At 43.3% G+C, this 23,693-nt stretch overlaps 1 protein-coding gene across 2 annotated transcripts; it reads right to left on the minus strand.

Annotated features, from left to right (window-relative positions):
* Positions 1 to 489: 489 nt before the first annotated feature.
* Positions 490 to 22,921, minus strand: MCM3 (minichromosome maintenance complex component 3). Of its 2 annotated transcripts, XM_049894033.1 has the most exons (17): positions 22,643 to 22,921; positions 21,426 to 21,538; positions 20,790 to 20,998; positions 19,956 to 20,086; positions 17,102 to 17,340; positions 16,540 to 16,645; positions 15,627 to 15,780; positions 14,959 to 15,090; positions 14,189 to 14,397; positions 9,571 to 9,745; positions 9,092 to 9,218; positions 8,162 to 8,312; positions 5,332 to 5,472; positions 4,256 to 4,359; positions 3,641 to 3,726; positions 3,108 to 3,177; positions 490 to 1,807 (listed from the first exon to the last, which is right to left on the minus strand). In XM_049894033.1, exons 1-17 carry the CDS (start codon positions 22,718 to 22,720, stop codon positions 1,609 to 1,611), a joined length of 2,424 nt encoding a protein of 807 aa, XP_049749990.1. In that variant the 5' UTR covers positions 22,721 to 22,921; the 3' UTR covers positions 490 to 1,608. The 2 variants fall into 2 exon arrangements, with proteins under 2 accessions (XP_049749990.1, XP_049749998.1); XM_049894041.1 differs by lacking the exon at positions 21,426 to 21,538 and having other exon boundaries at positions 22,643 to 22,695.
* Positions 22,922 to 23,693: the final 772 nt, after the last annotated feature.

The following is a 23,693-nucleotide window of genomic DNA, read 5'->3' on the forward strand; positions in this document are numbered from 1 at the left end:
CAGTGGGCTGCACACGTAGTCACAGCTCCTTTGCCCCTTGTTGAGTGGGTTAGGGGAGGAAATGCCTGGAAGACGCGCATAGGGTGGTGGTGCTGCGCCAGGTGGGGGGAGGGTGGGAGGGTGGAAGGGGCTGCAGATGGTTGTGAAAGCAGACCGCAGCTCATCCGCCCTCACTGGGCAGGTGAAGGGAGTCATGCCTGAAGGGTGCTTGCAGTCGTGCTACCTCCACTTCACACTGGGCAGTAGGAGGGTGGATGAGGCTGCAGTGGGGGTGTGCACGCAACTGCGTCTCCTCCGCGCCGGGTTAGGAGGAAGGAGCAGTGGTTCCGCTCTCTCGCCCTCTGGTTGCTCCTGTCCCCACCAGACTCCACAGTTGCGCCTGGTGGATTCAAACTGCCGACCTTTTGGTTAGGAGCGGTAATTCTTTACTATGCCACCAGGGTTTCCCCATGTGACCCAAGCCCCCATAAATTCACACATTTGCACTTTTTTTTTTTTCTTTATAAACTTAAAAATTCTTTAGAAGCTAGTCAAACCATACAATAGGAGTGAGATCCTGACAGGCCACTCCACCAACTTCTGTGCAAACAGACAAACAAGCCCCAAGGGCCAACCCCCCAAGTTTAAGTGATTTCACAAAGATCCCATAAGGCAGTACTTCATGAGCAAGAAGTCACATTACTTCAAGGCCTCTGACATATCAGGTATTATTTCCCCACAAAGAGGCTTTGATTCGGACTTGGAAAAGCCAAGCAAAGAGTCAATCCTTCTCTAGAACTTCCACTCACTGGTCTCGTGTGGCCATTTAACTATTTCATATCCACAGGGCTTGGTCTGCACGATTTGATAAATGCTGATGTTACTAAGAAAGGAAAACTGCCTCAAGAAAAGACCTAACCCCCGAAGAGAAAGCGCAGAAGCCTGCTGCCACCTTGTGGCGGCTTGATGCAAATGTGGGAGCAGCAAATCCAACAGGGCAGAACTTTGAAGGAAAACAAAGTTCAGTGTGAATATAAAAACACACAGTATTAAGGTAATGTGTATGCTACAAAAATGGTTCAGTTTATTCAACTTTCTGGATATTTAAGTAAAAAATATATATTAGTCTTAACCAGTGCTCCTGCAAAGAAAGCTTTCTTGGCCAGTATGACTCTCCTCAAAGCTTCTCTCTACCAGCATCGAACAACCTAAAGCATGTTCTAGACCAGAGTGCTCTGGAGAGAAAGAAAAATCAGCCAAAAAATACAGAAAGGATAAATAGAAACCAGCTGTGTCCCAGCCCTCCCCCCAACAACAACAACAACAACAAGTTATTTACAGAAAAAAAATGGTTTGGTTTGTTTGGGGATGGGAAGTGAGAAATAAGATCCAGTGACTCACAATGAAGTCTTAGTTGTTCCCCACTTTCTTCTCTTTTGTTGCCCCATGGCAGGATTGGTACCCATTTCTAAAGCTTCCATCGAGTTCTGATCAGCTATGTCACCAGTGTCCCTCGTCCCTCATCTTCAGTTCCATTAACCATTGTTAACTCTGTTATTCAGGGAATGAAGGAAAAGACCAGGGTGCGGGAGGAGGGTAAGAAGCATGGGAGAAACTCAGCAGAACTCCTCAGATGAGGAAGATGATGCCCTCAGACACCATGACCTGGTTGTCATCCTGCATCTTGCTCAGGGCAGCCTGGATCTCCACTGAAGAGAAGGGCTCTTCTGTGTTCCGGTTGATGGATTCTGTAAGGCGATTCATGCCCACCGACTGGGCGTGGGCTTCCTGGAACACCTCCAAGAGGGCCACTTTGAATGCCTTCAGCCTGCCCAAGACAGGAGAAAAAGGAGGAGGCATAAACAACAAAAAAATACTGTCAGGTAAGATCTATGTTGAGAAAACCCAAGAGGCTAATACAGTATAGATGTCCCCCAGTATTCACTCACACACACATTTCTGCCTGATGGCTGCTCTACCCATGAATTTCACTCTTGATGCACATTGAGAAAAGACATTTTAAAATTAGAGGCCTTTTGAGAGTGTAGGAAACTGACCATCTAATATTCTGCTGGTAGAAATGTAAACTGTTAAGGCATCTTTGGGGCAATTTAACAACATCTACTTAAATTTTAAAAGCACATATCTTTTGACCCAGGGACTCTAATTCTAGGAACTCATCTTACAGCTATACCTACATGTATGTACAGTGATAAATACAAGACTGTTTTACTACAAAAGCAATTGTATGACAACCTACAAGTCCAGCATTAGAGAACTCGTTAATTTGACATATCTCAAAAGCAATTGTATGACAACCTACAAGTCCAGCATTAGAGAACTCGTTAATTTGACATATCTACACTGTAGAAACTCTGCAGTCATTAAAAACAGTGAATGCTACATGAGCTGATTCAGAAAGTGCCTGAAGATATGGTTCAATGGTTGTCTCTGGGGGATGGAATTCCGGTTGATTGTAATGTTTTTTTGTTTTGTTTTTCTAAATACTTTTCAATGTTTTCCACATTTTTTACAGTAAACCCATTGTGTGTGTGCATGTGTTTAACTGACATATAAAAAGAAAAAAGTAAACCTTAGCTATGGAGCTTCTTTGATATCCAGTATACATGAAATTTACAGATAAAAATATTTTTTTTGAAATCCTAATGGTAACAATTCATCTCAAAACAAATGGCCACAATTTAATGAGAAAAGAAAACAACGAAATATATATAGAGAGGTGTGTGTGTGTATATATATATATATCCCACGCAAACACTCTAAAGAGTATTCTGTGTCCTTAGAAGAACCCAAGGTTACAGTAGGATGCAAATTTTGTCCTTGTTCTAACATCTTCTTCCTGACCCCACAGGACATAATAATTCAAATCCCTACAGTGCGTATTATGGTAAAATGTAAACAACTGGAGATTCTGGGTAAAGGGTATAGAGGAGTCTTCTATCTTTGTAATTTTTCTGTACATTTGAAATTATAATAAGAATGTAATATGATTTAAAAATCATTGGGCCTTCAGTTTTGAGCTCCACTGATAACCAGCTAATCTTATATTTTCTCCAGGGGGTGGGACATGGAATTCATGAAGCCAAAGAAGCGACTCCCCTACTCACCTGGATTCACTCAACTCCACCTTCTGGGATTCTTTAGTCTCCTGTGGTTCTGTCATCTTGGGAGTGTGCACTTCAGAGGATTCACAGTTGGAGAGATTGGGAAGACACCAAGATGAAGCCATTTTCACAAACACCAGAAGTTATTTTCCCCACCACTCCTCAAGCCTGCTAAATACTCCTGTTTCCCAGGGTTCTTATGGGGCCAGCAAGAACAACGAGCATAACAGTTAGGATAAAGGGAATCCCCACTGAATGACAAAGGAATCGAGGCAGGTAGGAGGCCCTAAACATGCATTATCTGGGATGCTTTTACCAGGCTTGGCAAAAGAGCACAGGTCACCAAGGAAGAAGCAAACAACTTTTTTTTACTGTGGGTTATCCCTGAGATTCTCTTGGGGCAAACCTCGTGAACACAAGAACCCAAAGCAGGCAGCTAAATGGGAGGCCATAAGAAAATACAGTAGATGGAGCAACTAAAAGAGGCCAGGAGACAAGGGAACAAGTTCTTTGATAAGCAGGGGATGCTCACTCACCTTGAGGCATTTCCTCCTCTGTGTCACTGAAGTCATAGGGGTCATAGGAGTCCCCATCCTTGGCCTCTGAGTGTCGAGTCTTCTTCCTAAAATACCCGCAGCAATTAAGAGAAAGGACTTGAGGACCCCTATCCCGTGTCTCTGATCACAGGGAGAACAAAACAGGGGCATCAACAATCAAAGTGAAACACTAGGCCCAGGCCTGCACAAATCACTGCTTTTTCTGAAAGAGATCATAAGTGCTAGAACACAGAACAGGTCTTGCTTCCCAATGCTTCCTTTACAAACCACCCACCCTTATAAATTCAACTACAGACACAAGGGGAATAAAAATAATCTGAAGGCTATTAAAACATATGTCCCAAAACCTCAGTGAGTGGGTTACTACTCCTGCTATTTAGCATTTCTTCAGCAGCAAAGGGGTCAAAAGTATCACACTAAGCACAACAGAGGGGCTTGCTCGCTCGCTCGCTCTCTCCTTTGCCCAGGTAATCTTCATCCTTAAAACCTGCAGTCTAGGCCCCCCTGCCCTGAAGAAGCTGGTGTCAGCACGCAGCACCTGACCGTATCTCCACCCTGAGCCTTTTCATCTTACTTCCCTCTGACCCACCTTACCTCTTCTTCTGCCGTTCACCATCCTCCTGACTTTTCTCCTCTTCATCTTCTGTCTCTGAATCATCCTCATTTCGCTTCTTACGTTTCTTCTCCTTCTCCAGAACCTAGGACCAAGCCAAGTGAGTGTGGGATAGCGGGGTCACTGTTGCTCGGGAACTGAATTATGAAATCCAAATAAGAGTCCTTTCTGTACCATCAGCGAGAATGGGTCTAATGACCTACCACCTCTCTTGTGCCCAAGTCCCAGGACCAGAAGCATGGGGATAGGCTTGTTACTCATCTTAAAAAAATGCTGAGAGGTATGTTCCGTGTCTTTCATATAGTAGGTACCAATAAATGTTTACTAAAGAAAGAAAGGAGAAAAAGAATGTCCAGCCTATAATGGTTAAGTGGAAAACAATTCATTCCTTTATAAATCAGGTACTTAACTGAAATTAAAGACAACCCCTACCCTAGCAAAGAGAAAAAAGCCAGGAGAAGCCTGTCAGACCCACAATTAGACCACAAAGGGCTACAATGAACCAAATTGTAGAGGGGGTGACAATAAGGAAAAAAGTCATGGCTTCAAGGCTTGGTATCTAAACGACAGAGATGCAACATAACAAAGAGAAATAGGGAAGCAGGCTGAGACGCAAGTCTGAGGGTTTAACTTGAAACGTGAATCTCTGAGGTATCAATGGGACTGAGGAGGCTGCCAAAGAGAAAGGTGTAGAAGAGAAAGAGGAAGTGCATCAAGGCCAATCCTTTGGAAATATCCACCTTTTAGGAGGCAAAGGAAGTCTGAGTAGAAAAGAGATACAGCTGACTGAAGAAGCAGCACACGGATGAAGCCAGAAGCCCCAGGGACCGTGGCATCAGTATTTTTAAGTTTCCCAGCTGATTCTCACAAGCGGCTAGGGTTGCGAACCACTGGTATACACGCGTCAGAGGAAGGAGAGAGGAAGACTGAATACTGGCAGACTAATGCTGCTTTCTGCTGACGATTCAAATTCAGGGGTCACCATGGAGGCTATGAAGCCCGTGCAGTCACAATTTAGTGAGAAGAGCCTCTCCTGCCCAGGCATCTGAATCCTCACCTTCTTGAAGTAGGCATACTGGACTAACTCCACAGCTTCCTCTGCATCCTGCAGGTCCACAGTCTTGCTCATGCGGGCCTTGGCATGGGCCGTGGCCAATCGGATCAAAGTCTCCAGTGTCCGCGCGGTAACTGGAGATGTCTGGGGAAGAAAGCAAGAGAGGACTCCTTACCTAGAATTTGAGGCATGCCCGCCATTCCCACTGTACAGAAAGAGCAATAAAAGCACGACCAGAAAAGCTCCAGAAAGTCTAAGCAAAGAATTCAGAGCTCTGTATGCTCTGTAGATACCATGTGACGTTAGAAAGATAAACAAAATGATCAGGGAAATACGTTGGTGGGGGATTGAGTGAACAAGGAAAAAGATAACTAAACATTAGGCCTCTAACAGCAGGAAAGATAGACGATAAAGGGACAAAAATAATCACTTCTTGCAGCTGACAGAGTCTTACCAGGAACTTTTTTTACATTCACTGTGTCATTTAATCCTCTTAATAACTTGGGGAGAAGGTACTAACATCCCCATTTTATAGATGAGGGAAATGGGACTCAAATCGCTTCAATTAATTTGTCCAAGGTCACAGGAAGGGAAGTGTGTGAAAGAGGCAATTTGGGACAAATAAAAAACGTTAGGTAAACTCATTGAAATCCACAGAAGGAAGAGAATTCAGACATGTTTACCAAGTGGCTCTCACGGGACTGGGTGTATACCAGAACCGAGTGGGGTGCTTTTCTCTCTTCTGAACGCTCTTGTCGGAAAGGCACCCCTGACCTATTAAATCAGAATCCCTGTTCAGAATCAGGCACATGTGCTTTTGAAGTTTCAGGTGACCCTGATGTGCCTTAAGCATCCCTGATATATCCAAACTTCTCATTTTATCCAGAAGGAAACCGTGGCCTGGCAGGTAAAGGGATCTGCCCAAGGCCCAAACACTAGCTACAGAGCTGGGTTCAGGACATGGGGTAGTTCTTCCTATCATACCTCCCCATCTCTTGCTATATGATCCCTCAATGAGGTATCCTGGTCACTGTTACTTTGGAGTTTTCTAAATTACCACTTATACCCACATTCGAAAACAAATATATTCACATTTTTAATCTCTTAATGATTTAGAAAGCGACCAGACAGAAAACTACAGACTAATATACCTTATGAATAAAGATGCAAAAAACCTCAACAAAATACTACCAAACCAAATCCAAAAGGATGATACACTGTGATCAAGTGGGATTTATTCCAGGAATTCAAGGTGGTTCAACTTTAGAAAAATCAATGGATGTAACAATTATTGCATTAAGAGAACAAAGGAAAAGAACCACATGGTTCTCTCAGTCGACAAAGGAAAGGTATTTGACCAAATTCAATACCCTTTGGTGATAAAAACTCTCAATAAGCCAGGGGTGGGAAGGAAATTCCTCAGTATGATAAATGGCCTTTATGAAAGGCACACAGCTAATATTATACTTAATGAAGAAAGACTGAGAACTTTCCTCTTGTAAGTTCAGGAACAAGACAAGGATGCCCACTCTCACCACTGCTGTTCAATGTTGTACTGGAAGTCCTAGCCAGACCAATTAGGCAAGAAAAAGAAATAAAAGTTATCCAAATCAGGGAGAAGCAAAACTATCCCTTTCTGCAGATGGCATGATCCTAAATATATAAAGTCACCAGAGCTTGGCAGTTATATGCCATTATAAGCTTCAATTACTGACTCACCTAAAAACCTAAGGAAATCCTAGCCTGTTATTAGTAGAACTACAGAATCCAAATGGAGGGATTTACAAGTCCCACTAAGACCACACCAAAAGTTGTGATATTTTATGTTCAGTTCTAGGTACAGTGAGAGGGCCTCTGACACACTGCAACATGTTCACATCAGAGCAGGAAGTGAAAACAAAGGGAGATATTTAATCTGAAGAAGGTAAGTCATACATAATCCCCAGAAAACAAAACTAAGACTCATAAGCAGAAGTCATGAAGAAGCAGGTTTAAGTTCAAAAAGTAGAATATTTCAATGCAGCGATGTAACGAACATGCCGTTACCGGGAATGTTAAGACGTCCTGGCAGGGATTCCAGAGGACAAAATTCCTGTCCCAGGTGTGAGGCTAGAGTAGATGATATGGCATCATATCTAAATCCAAACGTCTATGTCAGTGTCACTTAGTAAGGTTTTGGACATCAGCCTTTCTGTTGTGAAATCCTGTATGGACTACACTGCCCAAAGAGGTTTAGGCAGTTATATTCAGTTACTAGAAATAGTTTTAGATAACCGTTACGGTTGCCAAACTTCTAACCATTCGTCAAAGTCAAGCTCAAATAGCACACTCTCTGGGACACCTCCCCAGACATTCGTACCCCTTCTGGGAAGTCTAAAGGAGAATTAATAGCTTCTTCATCTGTATTCCCATAATCCTTTTTGTATAAAAAGTATCACACTGTGGTATATGTTTATAAATATGTATGTATGTATCTTTCTATCTACCCTTCTGCCTTCCCCTCCCAGATCTGAGCTGTTTAACCCCACATGTAAGAATAGAGACTGGTTCCCAGAACTCTAACATATGTTTCCTGAATGAATTACAGCTTCTAGAAGTCAATGTCATTTGAGTTAATGAGATACATTATCTCTGAGGTTATTATTTCACTTTCCTTTGTAAAAGGAGATGATTAAAATTATGTAACGGAAACCCATCAGATCAGAAAGAAAAGTTAAAGGTTGAAACACTAAGTTAAAATGCTTTCAGTAGTGGTTCCCAGATAGCAGGGACCACTTCCCAACCACACACCTAAGGGACTCCCAAGCCCATCTCCCCTGTATCAGGTACTCACCCTGGCAGTGTCTGAGCTCATGCTGTCTTGGCTGCGTAGGCGTGAGTACTCGTCTGCAATGTAGGCCGCCGACTCCTGTGTCAGGACAGGCCTGACCAATTTGGCCACGTGGATGTACTTCTTCATGAAAGCCGCACTTACCATCTTCTCCCTGGACCCGCACAGAGTGAGTCCCATTGTCCTGCCACACCTCACCACCCACCTGGGTCATGGCTGTGCCTCTCCTCAGAGTCAAAGTCAAGTGGCAGAGCAGGAGCCAGGCCTAAAGCCCATTATCACAACTGCCATTTATATCTACAAGACCATTTCACGTATCCTTATCTAATTCTTACAACCTCATGAGGTGGGTTAGACATTATTTGCCCTGTTTTATAGATGAGAAAACTATGACTCAAAGAAGCTAAGTGGACTCAATGGTTTTCTGACCCCAAATTCTGAGTTCTTAAACTAACAGTTTTGAAAATTGCACCTTGGCCAAAAACAGAGGTGTGGGAACCCACATTTCATGCTTCAAACACCTGGCCATGGTCTCCTTTATCCAAACCCATTTGCAAATCTTCCAATGCTTGCTATCTATCGGCCCTTCACCATAAACTCAGCACATATGGCCACATGACATATGCCATCCTTTATCTGTGAAGGTGACAGCACATATCCACCATTAGTAAGGCACATAATCAAAGTCTTCTGTTTGAGGAATGATCTGAACCTGAGCTGAATCACACACAAACCATCCTAAGGCAACTGGCCAGGATAAAGGGGGTATCTACAGACCCAGAAAAGAAGAAAACAGGTCCACGTGTTTATAAAATTCAAGTATGACCTTGGCCTAGACAGCATGATGCTCTAACTGAGCTCAGACATTCATGTGTTCTAATACAACACAAATCTCAGGTTCCCTAGGGGGAGAAAGGTATGAGGAATGCTCACTTTTTCTTCTTGGCCCCATGCAGAAGGTTGTCATGCTTGTCATATATCTGGGTGTCCTGCTGGTCCTCCTGGTTAAAGTTGGGATCATCTGTGGCCAGAATATCCACAACACTACCCAAGGGCATAGCTGGAAAACCCAAGTTGGGAGAAAGAGGAGTAAGAAAACCTTAGGTCAGATGAAATTTCTTGTTCTACACCAGGAATGGTAGAAAGAGAGGCAAAACTCACAAAGAAACCAGAAGGAAAACAGACACATGGAACCCACACTAAGATGAAACCACCTGGCCCCAGAAGGTCAAGAGTATTCCCAGACCCAAGAGTAGACAAAAGCACACTTTAAGACAACCTCCACTGAGCAAGAAGAGAGGTGGCTAAGCAGGCTAGAGCATCTTTAGCATCAACCAAGACACTGAAACACCCACCACCACCTGTACTGGGCCTGAGATAACTTCCACTAGTCGCTATTCTCATTGCCTCACCATCTCCATCCTGCTCCCCGGGTGCCCTGTAGCGGTGCATCCTAAGGACGTGGTCTGAGATCTCCCGATCCTGCTCAGAGTCCATTTGATCCAGCATGATGAAGAGCAAGTCAAACCGGGATAGAAGTGAGTCCTGCAGCCCAATGTTCTCCATAGGGGTCTTGTACTGATCATACTGGGAAACGTAAGAAAAAGGAAAAGGGAGGTGGCATCAATAGGAAGAAAGGATAGCGAGGCTAGGCTGATTCTAGGAGTAAGAATGCAAGGCTAGACCTTAAACAAAACGGGTAAGATGCAGTTAAAAAGATGCTGCTGTTTCTGTTGCTAGTTGCTACAGCCATTAAAATACTAAATATTATCACTCGCTACCTGCAACCCTTCTATAACTGAAGCCGGGGTGACTAAGTTAACTCAAGTTCCACCTAATTTCTTCCAAGCAAATAAAACCAAAACCAAACCAGTTGTCATTAAGGCAATTGTGACTTACAGAGACCCCATGTGTGCAGAAAACCGTAGTGTTTTTAAGGCTATGACTTTCAGAAGCAGATCACCAGGCCTTTCTTCTGAGGTGCCTCTGGGTAAGTTCAAACACTAACCTTTTGGTTAATTAATAGTCACGGCTTGAACCAGTTCTTCCCAGTTCAATCATGGCTGAGGAAGTGACACTGGAACACTCAAATTTTAAAATTTGGGTGAACCGGAACCATAACAGGAACAGGAAAAATTACAAGTCGAAGCCCTGCTTAATCTCCCTCTTAGAAAACACGGGCAGCTTAACGTGCTTCATAGCAACCAAACCTCTTGCCCGTCAGATTTGGCGCAAAGTAGGAAATAGTATCCTGCTCAAAGATGGCGGCCAACTGCACCACTTTGAATATATGTCGCTCTCCTCAGTCCTGCCAATGATCCAATCTCATTTATCAGGCTCCTGAAATGGGTCACTACATCTCTTTTGAGTTTCCCATTCCAAGGCTCTGGCCCATGACTTTTCCCGTTCCAGTTATGGTTCTAACCCAACCCAGTGCCGTTGAGTAGATGCTGACTCATAGCGACCCCATAGGACAGAGTAGAACTGCCCCATAGAGTTTCCAAGGATCACCTGGCGGATTCAAACTGATGGTTCTGGATCATCCAAATTTAAAACTTCAGGTCTGTTCCAGTTTCACTTTGTTGGCCATGACTGAACTGGATATGAATCAGTATGGAGTCCTGTTAATAGTTAAGTGCTTAGCTGTCTGCAGTGGCCAGGGATTCCAAGCAAACAGAGCCCCGCTATTTGCCCAAGCACCTCTAACAACCTGAATGTGGATCTAACCAGCCCCCTCCTCAAGCCTTTCTTCTGCTCTCATTCCCAAGGCAAGATCAACCATGGAGATGATTCCCTCTCCCTTCCCTGTTATAAAAATAAGGCAAGCAGGGTAAAACAGAAGCACTTGGGAACTTTGGGGTCCCTTACTCAGAAGGTAATGAGTAACACAAAAAAAGAAAGACCAGCTCTGCTGGCCTGACAGAGACTGGAGAAACCCCAAGAGTATGGCCCCTGGACACCCTTTTAGCTCCATAATAAAGTCACTCTTGAGGTTCATCCTTCAGCCAAAGATTAGACAGGCCCATACAACGAAATGAGAGTAAAAGGGCACACCAGCCCAGGAGCAAGGATTAGAAGGCAAGAGGGGATAGGAAAGCTGGTAATAGGGAACCCAAGGTTAAGAAAGGGATAGTGTCGACATGTCATAGGGTTGGTAACCAATGTCACAAAACAATATGTGTACTAGTTGTTTAATGTGAAGCTAGTTTGTTCTGTAAACCTTCATCTAAAGTACAATTTAAAAAAAAAACTTGTGAGACTACCACGGAAAAAAAAGGTAATGAGTAAAATCTCAACTAAAATGGTCAATGACCTATAAATCATAATGTTTGGGCATCAGTGAAGTTTTTCCTTGGGATTCAGGAAACCCTGAACTCTTTCAATTCTGGGCCAGTCGGGTTGGTGCCTGTCCACCTACACACCCTTCATAGTCAGAGGGCCTAACAATCTTGTGGGCAGTATTAATAACAACTTTCAACATGTTCCCATTTCAAGGCCTGCCACTTTCTCCCTACATTTCTCAGTAGCATTCTTCAGAAAGACATAAACACATTTTACCATTAATTTATAAACCTATGGTTCTCAACCCAGGCTACACAACAGAACCCACCTGTGGAGCCTTTTTGAACCACAGCTACTAAGAGCCCCAACCCAGAGATTTGGATTCAAAGCTTTGGGCTGGGGCCCAGGCATCTGTATGTTTAAGAAGTGCCACTAAAAACAGGTATTCCCGTACACTGTGAGATTATAAATTGCCAGAGTACAGCATGGGCTCTGGATTCAAAACCAGGCTGCCATTTTCTAGCTTATGACTCTTGATCAAGTTACTTAATGTTTCCCTTTTCTATTTTGTAAAATGAAGATAATAACTGTACTTAACTCACAGGGTTACTGTGGAGATAAAAGGAGTTGATAAATATAAATCATTTAAAAGTATTATTTAATAAGAGCCTTGGTGGCTCAGTGGTTAAGCGCTCAGCTGCTAACCAAAAGGTCAGTGGTTTGGATCCACCAGCTGCTCTGTGGGAGAAAGATGTGGCAGTCTGCTTCTGTAAGGATTATAGTCTTGGAAATGCTATGGGGCAGTTCTACTTTGTCCTAAGGGGTCACTATGAGTCAGAATCGACTCAATAGCAATGGGTTACTTAATAGCAGAAGTATTATGATATAATCTTTTTTGAGGGTAATTTGGCAGTCCCTACTAAAATAAAAATACATGTTTAACTCTTAACCCAGTAATTCCATTGCTGGGCCTTTATCCAATATATTCCAAAATTATAACCAAATACATGTAGAAGGATGTTCATTGCAGTTTCATTAATAATAATAATAATAAACCCATTACCGTCTAGTCAATTCCAACTCATACCAACACTACAGCACAGAGTAGAACCTGCCCCACAGGGTTTCCAAGGAGCATCTGGTAGATTCGAACTGCCAACATTTCGCCAGGAGCCATAGCTCTTAACCACTATGTCACCAGGATTTCCTCATTAATAATAACAGAGGAAAAAAGCCACCAAATGCCTATCAAATAGATTATTATAAATTACTATAAATCCATACAGTGGACTACAGTTGTTAACAAAAAGGTAAAACTCAGCAAACCCCAAGCAGGATAAATATAAATAAAAGTTACGTCAAGCCCCATCACAATCATGCAAAAAAAAAAAGATCAAGAAAAAATTCATAAAAGAGGCTAAGAAAAATAAGGACAGAACATGTACAACAAAACAAGGGAAAGAGGGAATGCTGACTTCTCCTAAGAAGCAATGAGGACCAAAAAACAATGAAATGACATCTTTAATGTGCGGAAAGAAAAAGCCACTCCGGAATTCTATGTCTAGTGAAAACATTCTTCAAAATAACAGTTAAATAAAGGCATTTTCAGGTAACTAAAAGCAAAGAGAACCTGTCAGCTCTCAACAGATCTATACTCCAAAAAATTCTAAAGGATGTCCTTTAGCCTGAATGGACATGACACCAGATGAAAACCTGGATCTACAGGAAGAAATGAAGGACAATGGAACCAGTAAAAATGTGAATAAATATAAATTACCTTTTCTTTCTTCTTGTAATTTATTTAAAAGGCAACTGATTATTAAAAGCAAAAATAATAGCACTTTAAGGTAGGTTTTAACAATAGTAAAGTGAAAAAGGTACAAAACAGTGTAATCTCATTCATATTAAAAAACAAGGAAATATCCTAGCACATGGTTACATTTGCGCTTCCTGAAATATTCAAAAAGCTGTTAATAACGGTTATTTCCTGGGAGAGACACACAGGAACAAGAGAGATAAAGAAGTCTTACTTCTCTTATCTCTGTTCTGTTTATAAATTTTCCTACCATGTGAATGTCAATATAGGTTACCCAGTATGATGAGTAAGGTTGTGTTACCTTAGGTAGGCTATGATCCTCACTGCTTTAGTGGACGCTGAACTGGGTGTTCTTCCGTAATGTACTATAATCACACTCCGTGATATGATCTGATGTGCTCTCTCTCCCACCCCACGCTTCTACCTCCAGTTCTTGGGATGTAAGCCTACAGAAGCCTCCAGTCTGTCACCTGATCTGCAGATTTTGGATTCGCCAGCTCCGCCACCCCATGAGCCAGCAGAGGTCTCCAGCCTGCCACCTGACCAAGGGATTTGGGACTTACCAGCCCCCACATTTGTGTGAGCCACTTCCTTGAAGTAAATTTCTCTGTATGTATTCACATATATGTCCCACTAGTTTTGGTCCTCTAGAGAACCCAGACTAAGACACCTGGGATGTGAGACTGCAGGTCATTTTTTGTTTTCAACTTTGTGACTTTTTAAAAGTCATTTTAAAACACACTATTTTCTAGGGAAGTCTGCTGTATACAAAGGTGAGAAACCGCTGCTCTAAACAAAGGACAGTAACAAGATGATAAGCTCAGTCTCTGGCCTTTTGCTCCCCTGGGTCACACAGAATAAACATCTCAGCCCAGTGATTCAGAAAAGCCAAATGAAGGTGAGACGACAGTCCAGTGCCTGATTCCACTCACCCTGCCATAAACGGGGTTGGCAGCTGCCAAAACACTGCAGCGGGCATTCAGCCGAGCGTGGATGCCAGCCTTGGCGATGGTGACTCGACCCTGCTCCATTACTTCATGGATGGCTGTGCGGTCCATGTCAGACATCTTGTCAAATTCATCAATGCAAACCACGCCTCGGTCAGCCAGGACCATGGCCCCTGCTTCCAGACGGCGCTCCCCTGGGCAGTGGGGAGGAAAACACATGTGCCAAGCTCTAGGTTGTAGGGGAACACGGGAGGGATTTCTGTCTCCTTCCTAGCCATCTCTCACTGTAGCACAGGAGAACATCGTGAAAGGCATCAGCTGCTAGAGATTTAGCGGAAACCCTGAGTGGGTCACCTTTTTTGCCCCAACCTAAACAATGTCTCCTTAGCCTACTGTGACTCCTAAGCAGCTGGCCTCCCACACACTTCCTTAACAGATTTTCTCTTTTTCACTGGTTTTCAAATCTCTGCCTCTAATTCATAAAATAGGATAATGTTTATTTTTATTTCCCCAATTTGCCAAGGTTTCGCCTTCAAAACTCTTTCAAATCTCCTTTTAGGAGACATTCTTGTCAATAAAGGGCCACCCCAAAGACATAAATTTATCTACTATTGCCAGATAATCAGTATCAATCAATCTGGCCCCAACTAACCTCCCAACTGTATTTTCCCAACGTAAGTCAATGCCTAGAGCAAGCTCAAAAACAGTGCTCAGTCTCACTGCTGGACCTTTGCTAAAGACTCTTACACTCTTACCTGTCTCCTGGTCTGTGGTGACAGCAGCTGTCAAGCCCACTCCAGAGGAGCCCCGGCCAGTGGTGGCAATAGCCCGGGGTGCCGTGCAAAGGACATACCGCAGAAGCTGAGACTTGGCAACCGATGGGTCTCCTGGAATGGGGTGGAGGCAGTAGTGCCAAAAACCAAAAAAACCAAACCCAGTGCCATCGAGTCGATTCCGACTCTTAGTGACCCTATAGGACAGAGTAGAACTGCCCCATAGAGTTTCCAAGAAGCGCCTGGTGGATTCGAACTGCCATCCCTTTGGTTAGCAGCCGTAGCACTTAACCACTACTCCACCAGGGTTTCTGGGGGCAGTAGTGACTCTCCAGGAAATTGAGAGATGATGCCTAACTCCCCCCACCCCCAGCAAGTTCTGCTTTCCTAGCACAGCTCTATCAAAGACGTTTAATAACTGGTTGTTAATATTATTTCCTCCACTTTTCCCTTTACCATTTGTGGAAAAATAGAGTTTAGATATTAAAAATCAGAAAATCTAGAAACGATAATAAAAAATATTTTTCTTAGCCTTTTGCCCTTCAGTGGAACTGAAATACTGCCAGATAAATACACAGTCTCACAGGTTATAAATCCCCACAACCACACACAAGGTAAGACAGACTTCACAGCAATCCCTAGCATCATACCTATTAAAAGAATATTGATGTCCCCACGGATGTGGCTGCCATTTTCTAGGTCTCGTTCTACCCCTCCCAAGAGTAAGCAGAGGATTGCCTTCTTGACGTAGTCATGCCCGTGAATACTAGGGGCCAGAGACCTGGCCAGCTGGTCAAAGATATCCTAGAGGAATAACCAAGTGAGTGAAAAGCCCTGTGAGATTCAGTGGGGTTTTGCTGAGCTCCCCCTTTATACTTTCATCTACAGAATATGTTTGAAAAAATACACAACTATGGACACTGTTCGTATTACAAAAGATTCTGCTCTGAGATAAATGACATTGACCAGACCATTCACAAAACAGATAGGAGAGGCAGACAGGACAGTAAAACCTGCTTAGAGGTTTAATACTTAAGAAAAAAAAATTGTTCCCAGGTTCAAAACATTTAAAACTTCAACATTAACCTTTATCACGTACTCATACATTTTGTTCAGTTCTAAATGGGATAAACTGGAAGGCTGTAACAAAAATAATATTTTATAGTTCCAAAGCAAATAAATGACCTTGAATGTACAAAATACATATGTATTACAATTAATACACATTATATATTACATGAATTACTAAGCCATCACTAACATCCTGAGCAATAAATAGACTCACTGGTATATTCTAACTACTATTCTAATATTTGCATTAGATCTACTTAGCAGCCAAGCAGGTAATACAACAGAATATTGGGAAAAAAAAACACCCTTTCACTTGCTGAATGGGACAAAACTGTAAGAAGCAAGCATCAAACACTTCAGAGAAAAAAACTCAACCTTCATCCTAACAGTGCAAAAGATGGTCATGCACCCAAACACAACCCTTACAAATCCTTCCCCACCTTCAAATCTCTAATTTCAAGGTACAAAGCTATCCCAAAAGGATGCCCAGACCTTGGAACGGGTTTTGCTGAACTTCTTGATCTTGGGTATATCCTCAGAGAATGAAGGCTGCACATCCTTGCTCATTTGCTTCACATTACAGGCAATCAGGACAGTCCTGGGACGAAGATGAGAATTAGAGCAAGCTGCTATTTTCAGTTCTTAACAGTAGCAGCAAACCTTTTTAAGCTAATCTAGGATAGTGAATCGGGGGGCGGGGGGAAAGCTATTCTGAATTCAATAACTAATTCTTTCTCAGTCAGTGATCCAAATATGCTAATCACGCCTCACCTCTGGAATTCATTTATCCCCTGTTGACCCACCGAGTTTCAGACAGAAGAGTGTATGGGAAATTCCCATTAACTATGACACTGTGATCGTGTTACCAGTAACTCACACTTTTGACAGATAGTATCACTAGCTTTATCTGATAAAATAGAGGTATTCCACCTCACAGACAGGTACAGTGCTCCATCTGTCAGACATAACTCTCTGAAATATGGCAAACCGAAGAATACTGCCAGAAATTAAAGCTGCCAGAAGCATTCCTAACACTTGATGGCTGACCCTTTACCTGAAGGTCCCTGAGGTATAGCCTCCCTTCTTTCCAGGAAGGCAACGGTAAGTTCCCACCACCTGGACTCGGTCACCAGGCTTCACTTTATCCACCAAGTCATCATCTAGAATGACGTCCACAGAGCGAGGAAGCTGGCCGGCTGGGGCCTTCTCTGGCATCTCCTGGATGGTAATGGTCTGGTGGTCCTTGTAGACAGAAAGGCCATATTCTGTCTCAAGAGGATTGTTCTCTTCATCCTGGAGAAAGGCAAATGAAAAGTCGTTACCTCAGCCCCATCTTAGAAATGCCACACCCATTTGTCATGGGAAACAAATATAATTTGGAGACGACTTAATGAGATTTTAGCATCCAGGAACAAAAAAAGTTAAATGTTTCTCCAGCTTTTTCCATTCATATCTGTTCTAATAATTAACCATCTAATTGAAGGGGCAAACCATAGTCTAAAGGGACCATGGTTGTAATAACACAAATTAGATTAACATTTAAATTAAGATTTTTACTTCCCCTACACTATGACACAATATTTCCACTCCTAGGTAATACCCAACAGAAATGTTCACCAAAACCCACCAATGGTACTAAAAAGTTCATAGCAGCATAATTTCTAATAGCCAAAAATTAGAAAGTATCCAAACACTGTCAATACCAAAATGGGTAAATAAATGCGGGAGTCATACAAGGGAATACTACACAGCAATGAGAATGTGTGACATACACCTATACACAAGGGTAAATTTCACAATGTTGAACAAAAGTAGCCCAACAAAAAGAATAAAAGCAGGTAAAAGTATCCTATGCTGTTAGAAGCCAGGAGAGTGATTACCCTTGGGTAGTATGAGGGCTTGAGAGGGTCTTCTGAGTACCAGTAAGGGTCTATTTCCTGGTTTGGATGCTGATTATATAGATATAGGTACATTCAGCTTGTGAAAACTCATCAACTGTACATTTATGTGAGCTATCCTGTACGTATATTAAACTTCGATACAAACATCTTAAATTTTACTTCCCTGCCATTTGGCTTTTCGTTAAAAAAAAAAAACACACACACACATAAGAGATATCATTTACTGAGTGCTTACTACGTGTCAGGCCCTATACTACAATTTTGTGAAATTATCTCCTCCAACATCACAACTCTGTAAAGCAGGTATTTTTCACGTTATACAGGTAAGGGAACTGAGGCTGGGAGAGGTTACGGAAGTTCCCCCATGTCAGACAGTAAATAGCGGAGCCAGGATTTGAACCAGACGTAACTCCAAAGCCCATGCTCCCAAGCAGCACGCTAAACCACCTCCAGGAGACCTGGTCCACTGTATTTCAGGTCTCAAGCAAAGAAGCTTGGCCACAGTGATTTGCAGAAAAAGAGAACTCTCCCTCAGTCAAAAATTATGGGTTCCTGGAGAAGTTCTATGTTAGATTCCTCCGTCAGAAAACTGTGTCTAAATACTGCCTCCCAGTGCTTTGGATACAAGAGCTCTTAATTAAAATCTGACGCAGAGGGGAAGCTTCTTTGATAGGATGAGTTCAGACATCAGGTGATCAATATTAAGCATCTTTTTTTTCCCTCATTAAGTAAGGAGGAGCCCTGGTTGTGCAACTGGTTAAGTGCTCAGCTGCTAACCAAAAGGTTGGCGGTTCAAACCCACCCAGCAGCTCCATGAGAGAAAGACCTGGCCATCTACTTCCATAAAGACTACAACCAAGAAAATCCTACGAGGCAGTTCTATCACATGGGTTTGCTATGAGTTGAAATTGACTTAAGCACCTACCAAGAACAAGGAGACCTTGCATCTTGCTCAGTTTAAATCAAAACCCTTTCCTAAACCAGCCTTCTCCCAAATCCACCAAACTGCTCCTAAAACCACCTTCAAGAATTATCGGCTCCCTCTGTTCTGACCAGAGCCACAATAAACGGATCCTAATAGAATGGGAGAATAATGTAGACTGGAACTCCAATTCTTAAAAAGTCCAGATTTACTGGACCAGTTGAGACTAGGAGACCCCCAGAGACTACTGCCCTGAGATATTCTTGAAACTTTAAACCGAAACTACTCCTAGAGGTGACCTTTCAGCTAAATAACAGATTGGCTCATAAAATAAAGAATATCAACCATGAGTACTATGCTCCCTTAAAAAATCACCTATATGAGACCAAATGGTCAACATTCACTCTAAAGCAAAGATGAAACAGTAAGGTGGGCAGGGAAACTAGATTACTGAAAATGGAAATAATGAGAATGTTGATACATTGTGAAAAATATAACCAATATCACCGAACAATTTGTATAGAAATTGTTAAATAGGAACCTAATTTGCTGTGTAAAGTTTCACCAAAAACACTCACACACAAAAAGAAATAGTAAAAAAAGAATTATGGGCTTTTTAAGCCCTAACTAGTCAGCAGAGAACAGGCTAAATAAATTGGTGTACGTTTTGTTTGTTGGAATACCATACACACAGTAAAATAATATTTGGAAAGATTAAATAGTACCATTATAACATAAGTACTTTCCCGTGTTCCATTTAAAATGCAGGTTATAAAACTAGACATTTGATTATAACCTTGTGACAACACCCATGCAGACTGGATGACTCTTTTACCTTTTTCAACCTTTTGACAATTTCCCAAATTTTCTAAAGTTAACGTTTACTCTTTTAAAAAAAAAAAAATAAAAACTGTAGACTTTCCATATTAAAACCTGGTCAGCAACCAATCCTTCCTATGGGTTCTTATTTTTCACCCTATCTAGTTCTAGAAGAATGACTTCAGATATTACCCAATTAACTTGCATGAAAACAGACATCTTTGACTCCAGCCCCCAACGAGGCCCAATCACTATATTCCCCTCACCTTAGTGGGATAGACAGAGCTGGAAGGAAAGGCCACCAAGGTGGTGAGATCAGAATAACGTCGCTCTATGGTCTTCTTGGTGGCAGGACAATAGTGGACACTGCGGACAACTTTGGGTCGAACTAGAGAGCCTAGGAATGAAAAACATGCATCTGAAGTCATCCAAGTGGACAGTGATAGAAGGACCTACATTCAGGTAAGCCTACAAGGACTCCAAATACTGTCTTCTTCCAACTAGTTTAAGCTATTTGAATACATACCAAGCCAAAATCAAACCAGCTGCTGTGGAGTCAGTTCTGACTTAGGGTGATCCCATGTGCGTCAGAGCAGAACTGTACTCCACAGGGTTTCAATAGCTGATCCTTCAGAAGTAGATTGCCAGGCCTTTCTTCCAAGTAGCTTCTGGGTGGATGCAAACTTCCAACCTTTCAGATAGCTGCTGAGCGTGTTAACCGTTTGCACCACCCAGGGACTCCTGTCAGTTATTCATGTTTACATCTATACACAGAACTCGCCACGAGGGCTCCAAATATCACCATATCTATGTAAAATTCAAGAACGACTGATTCCAACTAAGAAATTCTAAGAATTCAGGGTTGGAATGAGGAAAATGCCAAAAGCCACGCTCTTCTCCAGTTCTCAGCAGAACTTACCATTCTGTTAGCACAGGTAGTCACTCAAGGTTATTCTAATCACTCTGCACTCTGAGCTTCTCCCAGTTCACCCCATAACTTCAATCCTTCACCTTTCTAAAACCACAAGCTATCCAGCTGTATTCCACCTCTCCTGTTTATCTACTTTTATTCCCCTAGTCCCCACCTCTAACCCACTCACATTTAGTGATAATGCCCTCCACACAGACTACACAACTGAGGAAGCAGGAGGTGAGAGTTCGCGGGGAGACATGCTTAGAGCCAAAACTGCCCTCCAATCCTATGTAGAACTCCTCATACTGCTTGGCGTAGGTAGCATCAATGGAGGCCACAAAATCCTTTAAGGCCCGCTGGAAGGCAACCAGTTCTTCAAAGGCATTGCTCAGGAGGCTGCATATGAGCAAGAATAAAAATAATTAGGCAGAGAGGCCAAAATTCCAAAAAAGTGACCCTGCAAACAGAAGTGGACATTCTTAGATCATCAAGGCCAAGGAGTGAAAATCCAGTTCCTACTTTCTCCTACCATTCTACAAAACTCAGTAAAACCCATCAGAACTGAGGGCCCACTTTAACTCATTTATGAAAGATGTAGAAATGATACCTAATTAAAATACTGGAAAAAGAGGCCCTTGGGAGGAAATGTCCACCAACTACTTTTGAAAGAAAAACAAAGGAGCAGGAGAGGCAACGAGGGCTTCTAGGTCAATCATGTTTGATCCACGTCCTCTCCTGGGATGCCTATTACAATCTGGAGAAGAGGGAAGGAAGCTGGTTCACTCAGAGCCAGGCCTTCCCCTTGGGAACCTTTGCATCTCACCGGTTAGCCCTCTTCTCATTTTTCCTGCGCAGGTCATTCACATTGACAATCAGCCGGCATTGGTTGTCACTGATCAGCTCCCGCACTTTGCTTTGATAAAGTCCCTGGTCTTCCTGCAAAATAGGCACCAGATTAAAAAACAGGATGTTTTTAAACAGAGGCAGCTGTCACAGCAAGATAAATAAAGCTACCTCTAAGGCAGAACTGAACCCCAAGCATCCATTCATCAATTTCTGCCACATTTTCACTCTCCGGCCTCAGACTCTGAATATATCTTCTGGGGATACTGTAGGAATTATGACTTCCTCAAAAATAATGACCCAACTTATTATTTCTATTATCATCAACAGCTTGCTAAAATGTTTCTGTATGTTGTCATTTCTCAGTCTCTAGTGTGGAATTAAAACGAGTGCATATTAAATCTAAAAGAAAGATGAAACCTTGTTAGATTGTAAACCCAACAGGCACTTATTAAAATGCCTTTTCATTTAAAAGCTATGTACAGAACTAAGGTATTATTATTTCCCCATCATGTATGTACGTAATATATATGAAAGAGCTCTCAAAGCCAGACTAAAGGAGAGCTTAGCTATTTGATTACAGATACAGCCTCTTTCAAGGTGCTTTATCAACATTTTAGTCTTGGGTTGTACGTAAAACTCCCTTTATCTGCATACAAAACCCTCTTTTTCTGCATCTTATCCGGTATTGGAAAAGAATGCATCCAAATTAGAAGTCTGTCTCCTGAACAGTATCAAGTCAGTTACTAAATATCTGGGGACCCTACAACGCTGTAAGTCAACACCGCCCTAAAACAGTTCCTACCCTACCTTCTCCCAAAACAGAGCCGGGAGTGATTTCGAAAAGACCAAGGTGGGCTTTGCCCTTTTGTTTGCACTCAAGGGAACTCGTCGCCTTTCGTGTGACCCGTTCATCACTTGTATTTAGGAGAAAGTTTTCTAAAGGCTCACCTATATAAAGCCAGCTAACGACTGACTCCGCTACAAGAAAAACTACAAGACTGGGGTGGAAGGGTCCTGCGCCCGCGGGGCTCCGGACCAGCAGCCAGGCTCGGGCACCAGCATAGCGCCTGGAGGTCTTACTGCCAGGCCCTGTCCCTGCTCGGAAAAGGAGCAGCGTCACCCGCTTTCTCCCCCGGCCGCCCAGTCCCCTGGGGCTCCAAGCGCCAGAGCCTCGCGACCCTGCACCTTCCTCACCTCGTCATCCAAGAAGTCCAGGTAATCTCTCTGAGCCTCCCGCAGCTCCACATCGTCCAACACCACAGTCCCAGCCATGCTCGTGACCTCGAAACTGCTAAAAAGTCTTTCGGGTGGTCCTTGAATGACTCCTCCCCGGCGCGAAAACTTCCGAACTTTTCCCGCCACCAAAGGTTACGTGAAGGAAAGGGAGGAAACACTGCGAGCAAATGCACTTTCTGATTGGCTAGATCTTCTTACACAGGAATAGCGCGTATCCAATCGGGAGCTCCTCCTTCTTTAGGCTGTCCTTACGGCGCCTGGCGGTGGCGGGAAATGGGACACCCGGGGCGGGCTCTCTTGGTTTCTCCCCCTCCCCGCTGGGTCCTCACGGCCAGGAAAGCCGACCAATGGAGCCGAGAGGAGGTCTCGGAGTCTGGTAATTGGGCTGCTGGAGGGGGCGGTCCGGGAAGTGGGGAAGCGCTGCATTCTGGGAGGCTTGGTCCTCTGCTCTCTCGCGAACGTTTTGCAGGCTGTGGTTCGTGGTTCAGAGCGTGGTTGCTAACCAAAATGTCGGCAGTTTCAATCCACCACCTGCTCCTTGGAAACCCTGTGGAGCAGTTCTGTTCTGTCCTATGGCGTCGCTATGAGTTGGCATCAATTCGAGGGCGACGGCTTTGGTTTTTTGGTTCACCAACCTGCCCCAGAGCGACCATACTCAACCAGCCATTTGAATTAGTCTATGGGCTTTGCATGATAAAGAGTCGAGTGAATGGTTAAGCTCTCTTCTGCTAACCAGCAGGTTGGCAGTTGGAATCCAGCAGCGGCTCCGGACGAGAAAAGACCTGGTGTTCTGTTCCTGTAAAAATTACAGCGTAGGCAACCACATGGGTCATTTCTACTCTGTCCTATAGGGTCACTCTGAATCGGAATTTGAGAATGTCCAGTAAGTGGCACTCTGCGCGCACCGGCCAGGATCCGCCTTTGGTTCGGTGACAAATTCTTGCACCCCAGATGGGACCGGGAGGTCCCCCTGACCCGCCTGCCCAGAGCCCGGTATCGTCTCGGACTG

Source organism: Elephas maximus, chromosome 1 (genome assembly GCF_024166365.1).
Source record: "Elephas maximus indicus isolate mEleMax1 chromosome 1, mEleMax1 primary haplotype, whole genome shotgun sequence".
NCBI lineage: Eukaryota > Metazoa > Chordata > Mammalia > Proboscidea > Elephantidae > Elephas > Elephas maximus.

What these genes read in the sequence shown, in the direction of transcription:
- MCM3 (XM_049894033.1), bottom strand. Translation starts at nt 22,720, where the DNA reads ATGGCTGGGACTGTGGTGTTGGACGATGTGGAGCTGCGGGAGGCTCAG. An exon ending in GGAGGGCATTATCACTAAAT is followed by an intron (nt 20,087 to 20,789) that starts GTGAGTGGGTTA and finishes TTTCATTCCTAG; the next exon opens with GCTCTCTAGTTCGACCCAAA. An exon ending in CATCAATATTCTTTTAATAG is followed by an intron (nt 15,091 to 15,626) that starts GTATGATGCTAG and finishes ACCCCATTCCAG; the next exon opens with GAGACCCATCGGTTGCCAAG.